The 4,971-nt window shown below is 42.9% G+C and overlaps 1 protein-coding gene across 1 annotated transcript; it reads right to left on the bottom strand.

Moving 5' to 3' along the window:
* Positions 1-809: 809 nt before the first annotated feature.
* On the bottom strand, positions 810-4,219 carry LOC123128032 (probable dolichyl pyrophosphate Glc1Man9GlcNAc2 alpha-1,3-glucosyltransferase). Its single transcript, XM_044547933.1, has 3 exons — positions 3,371-4,219; positions 1,343-1,549; positions 810-1,247 (listed from the first exon to the last, which is right to left on the bottom strand). The coding sequence occupies exons 1-3, from the start codon at positions 4,106-4,108 to the stop codon at positions 825-827; spliced, it is 1,368 nt and encodes a 455-aa protein (XP_044403868.1). The 5' UTR covers positions 4,109-4,219; the 3' UTR covers positions 810-824.
* Between the last annotated feature and the right edge of the window lie 752 nt (positions 4,220-4,971).

The following is a 4,971-nucleotide window of genomic DNA, read 5'->3' as shown; positions in this document are numbered from 1 at the left end:
AACATGAAATGCAGATGTCGGTAACTACATGGATACAGATAGCATATGACTCAATTTTTCTGTAATGAAAAACTGGAAATTTTCCTTTTTACATCACACACTCAACACATCAGGTTGTCAAAATTGTCAGGGAAAGATATTCCCAACCATGAAGACTGGGCTTATACATGCAGCTACACTGTAACAGATATTACATCATAACAAGATTACATCCCCCAAATTTCGTTGACGCTGTAGAATTGAATGTATAAACCATAAGAAAATGTCCTTGGAAGCAGCAACAATGATTGCCCAATGCATCAGTCAAGGGGGCGAGTCATCAAACTTTGTCTCGGCTGATGGGTTAGAAAGAGTGCTGGTACTGATCACTGAAGATCATATCAAGTGTGCCTGATAATCCAAGATAGCTGCCATATCCATGAGTACATCATTCCGACGCCACAGTACACTGAAACCATCATGAGAGGTAGGAACGGAAGTCTATCCCCAAATACATGGTGATGGAATAGTCGAGACCAGAATTCTATAGCAAACATTCCTAGAAGATATCCCAAACTGATCCATCCAGTGAATTTTTTCTCGACTATGCTGTCTGATGCATCTAATTTCTTCCCTCCCGGAGCAGGGTTTGCAGCGAAATGGGTTGAAAACCCTACCCACATGAGAGCACTGTAGGTCAACAGCAGCAGCACTTTTATTGGGTATTCTTGGTCCTCAAACAGCAATGGGAACAGAGAGTAGCATGAAACTGCAAATACAATTTGTTCAAACAAGTGAATATTACAGAACACAAACAGCAACATCATCAGTGCACAAGTCGGTGTTTAAACAAAAACATGTAGCAATTGTTCAGAGGACTCAAGCGCTTCACATTGTGGTGATGCTAGAAGACAACACTTTGCCAAAGTTGTTGACATAGCATCAAAGGAAGTGAAAGAAACAACAATGACAGTGTTGCAATTGGAACCGTGCAGACATTGAGCAAGATTAAACTGTGGCAGAAACATACCTATTGACAATAAGAAGTAATGTCTGATGTCGTCCAAGCTATCCATGGCAATTAGGGCAAGTGGGATGGTGAAATGAAGTGATGCCTTCTCATGTACATGCCATCCAAACATAAACCCACATGAACAAGCATATGCCACCCATCTAATTATGTGTTTCGGTTGGGGGTTAGCGAATGCTTTGACAAGACAAGGAGTCATAGCAAGTATAACCAATAAGAAGGTAGTTATTGGGGTGACCTGCAATCCATAAGGTTCAAATAACAAAGTTTATCAAACTATAGAGTTCAACATTCTTCTCTTGGGTAAAAAAAAGGGACAGTAGACGAGACAACCTTTGGAAGAACAGCAAAAGGAGATGAATCACCAACAAGCCCCCTAGTAAATGATGCTTCAGGTATCTCAATACTGAATCCTAGTCTTCTAAGAAGAAATGCAAGGATCTTGTCAAGTACTATATAGAATACCCAAAAGTTTGGAGCCCAGTAAGCATGAAATAGACCCCGACCAAAAGGAAACAATCGGCTTAAGAGCTGTTGCATCTGCAAAATTACCAAAGCAATAAGTGTGGTAGCCATGGTGTCAACAGTACAACTAAATTCATGAGAGCATATTGGTAATGACTGTTTACGTGGCAAATGCTAAAATTTACATTAGAGTGAATATCTTCATGAAACCAAAATTAGTATGATGTATAAAGAATAATGCCTATTGTTAAATACTTGCAGGAAAAAAATTCACTCCAAATGCTTGCAGGAAATTGACCTAGTTCAAGCAAACCCAATGATATTTAAGAGTGCAAGTTCCGCAACAAAAGTTACAAGGCATAGTAATCAGCTGATATTCCTTTTGTATTTGTGCAAACCAGCACCAGCATAAGAATTATTTGATTATTACAAATTCACCATTTCTACCGAATTCAGTGCTAAATGGCTAGAATTATGATTAAATTAATGAGATCACACAATCGCTGTTGACACATAAAATAGAAATGACAAAATGTTATAGACAAACTCACATTAAGGAAAATGCCTTCATGCAACTTAGCAATATACAGGCAGAAAATATTTCTTGCTAAATACCTGTACTAAATTCACGTTGTTGAACTTTAGCCAACATAATGGTGTCTAAGAGTGCAGAGTTCTGGACATACTTATGTGCTTGAGAATTGTAAATTCTATTTATTTGAGAGAATTAATAGACTATATATGTGTTCCACATACAACAGAGATGTCAGCAAAAACTAGTCAAAGCGATACTGTATTGCATAGCCTTGACTACAGAGACACCATTTCGTTCAACGCCTGTAAGTGGACCAAGATGAGAGCATCTTCAGTTAGAGCCTCCCATAGTGCACTGCTTAAAAAAAAACCGCAAATAACATCATCTCATTAATAATTGGTTGTTTTCGTAGAAAACCAATAAACGATATCCTTGCGTGTACAAATAACTAATTAACCTGCTACATACACAAAATAGCATGCATTCTAGTGGTTAGAGGTGTCCTTCATTTTCCGTGAAGCCTAGGTTCGATTCACATCCAACGCATTGTGTGCTAATCTTTTTTAAAATGTGTCATTAGCTAAATTGTGACGGATTCTTTTGCAGTAAACACCCTGTAAAAATTAAACCAAGCATCAGCAGTCCAAGATACACCGACATGGCACCCACATGGACCGTTTTTTCTCTTCTGCATTGGTTTTGGCCTTAATTGATCAAATAAACGAGTTTATGGCCTAAATCGATCACTTTCCGAGTTCTTGGCCTAAAGTGTGCAACGAGTTTGAGTTAATGGACTATCGGTGCATTTCACTCCTAAACTCACGTTGTTGAACTTTAGCCAACATAATGGTCTCTATGAGTGCAGATTTCTGGACATACTTATGTGCATGAGAATTGTAAATTCTTTTTTTTAGAGAATGAATAGACTATATATGTGTTCCACATACAGAAGAGATGACAGCAAAAACTAGTCAAAGAGATGTTGCATAGCCTTGACTACAGAGACACCATTTTGTTCAACAACTGTAAGTGGACCAAGATGAGAGCATCTTCAGTTGTACGCCATAGCAATTACCAGAGCTGAAACAAAAGCTATGAGAGACTTGCACAAGTCTATCAGCTTCTGTTCCATATATACCTTTTCTTTTGCAAACCAGCACGAACACAGGAACTACTCGAAATTTTGCAGATTTCTACCAAATTCAATGTTGACTGACTAGAATTTAACTCTATAACAGTTCTCATTCTCATCAATTCACAATGCCTCCTAAACTTGATTTCTAACTTATGACTGTAACAACAATGACCAAATGATCATGAAGAGACATCCAATTCCAAAATGAACTAAGGGATCAACTCACCTGCCCGTAGTACACGAAGGGTGTGAATGCCATGGCAAAAACAGCAACCACGCCAGCACCCATGAGAACGAGCCTCCCAAGGCCCCTCGCTAGGCCCCGGCCACAGCAATAATGCCGGAACAAGTACACGAAATAGACAGGTGCAGCCACGAGAAAGAGGTGCTTCGAACAAAGCAACGCTGCAAAGACTACTCCCCCGGCAAGATCCTTCCCCTGCTCTAGAAAATGCAGAGAAAGCAACAGCAGCCCCATCAGGAACCCGTTGTACTGAAAGTGAATGTGGTCCACGATGAGCAGCGCCGGTGACCACAGGACGAGCAAGAGAGCGAGGAACGGACGCTGCCTCCGGCGAGCGTCCCTCGCCAGGAGGAGGACGGATGCGAGGAGGAGGAGGAGGTCCGAGAAGGCGACTGTGAAGCGGAGGTAGAGGATGTAGGCTGAGGAGGGCGGCGAGGCAGGCACAGGGATGGCGACGAGGGAGGCGTCGACGAAGGGCGCGGGGAGAGAGAGGAGGCGGGAGAAGTAGGCGAAGAAGGGCGGGTAGTCGAGCGTCCACTGGGAGGAGGCGTCGGTGTACCACTGCCGGGCGGGGAGGGTGTGGGTGAGGGCGAGCCAGTACCGGTGGACGTCGAAATCGGTGGAGCGGTAGGTGGGGACGAGCAGAAGCTTGACGCAAGTAGCGGCGGCGAAGGCCCACATCGCCGCCGCCGCCGTCGACGGCGAGCTGGTGGCGGCCATAGGGGCGGTGGTCCAGTTGGAGATCTGGAGGGGTCGCACCGGGTGAGGTGTGGTTTGGGCTCGTTGCGGCCTGTGGGCTGTCAGCCGTGGATCTAGGGCGTCTACGTCATCCTTGCGAATTAGAATTAAGAGATCTCTAGAATTAATGGTGACCCAAATTATATCTAGGGCGTCTACTGTGATGCTTCTGGACAGAGAGTCAATTTAGCGAAGTCCTCCATTTTCTTTGGTATAAGGGGTGTCTTGAACCTACAAGGATTTCCATTAAAGTTATTTTAAATGTTCCTAATGAATTTTTTTTTGTGATGATCCTAACGAATCTTTGAATGAACGGTATCTCGGTTTGCCGTCTGATGTGGGAAGGAGTACTAATGGATCTTTCAAATATATAAAGGACAGATTATGGGTCAAGATTCAAGGTTAGATAGAAAGATGCATGGCTACTGCTGGAAAGGAAATTCTTGTAAAGTCCATAGCTCAAGCGATTCCGACATACTCTATGTCATGTTTCCTGTTGCCCCGAGGCCTTTGCAATCAAGTGAATACAATGGTACGGAAAAAAATTAGGTAGCCATGATGGAAAGAGGAAGACTGCATGGGTGTCGTGGGATGATTTGACCATACCCAAATACATGGAGGGCTTGGGCTTCCGGGATACTGAACTGTTTAACCTAGCCATGTTAGCAAAGTAGGGATGGAGAATCTTACAAGAGCCGACCTCATTAAGCGCTAGACTTCTTAAAGCAAAGTATTTTTCCTTTGGTTGATTTGTTGGATGCAGAACTGGATCGCAACCATCACAGGTCTGGAGAGCAGTGCACGCAGGTCTGGAAGTTCTAAAATAGGGCTTGGTTCGTCGGATT

Source organism: Triticum aestivum, chromosome 6A (assembly GCF_018294505.1).
Source record: "Triticum aestivum cultivar Chinese Spring chromosome 6A, IWGSC CS RefSeq v2.1, whole genome shotgun sequence".
Taxonomy (NCBI): Eukaryota; Viridiplantae; Streptophyta; class Magnoliopsida; order Poales; family Poaceae; genus Triticum; species Triticum aestivum.
The sequence above is the reverse complement of the archived record's forward strand: the minus strand, read 5'-3'. Positions and strand labels throughout refer to the sequence as shown.

What these genes read in the sequence shown, in the direction of transcription:
- LOC123128032 (XM_044547933.1), bottom strand. Translation starts at nt 4,108, where the DNA reads ATGGCCGCCACCAGCTCGCCGTCGACGGCGGCGGCGGCGATGTGGGCC. An exon ending in CCTTCGTGTACTACGGGCAG is followed by an intron (nt 1,550 to 3,370) that starts GTGAGTTGATCC and finishes GTAATTTTGCAG; the next exon opens with ATGCAACAGCTCTTAAGCCG. An exon ending in CTTTTGCTGTTCTTCCAAAG is followed by an intron (nt 1,248 to 1,342) that starts GTTGTCTCGTCT and finishes TATGGATTGCAG; the next exon opens with GTCACCCCAATAACTACCTT.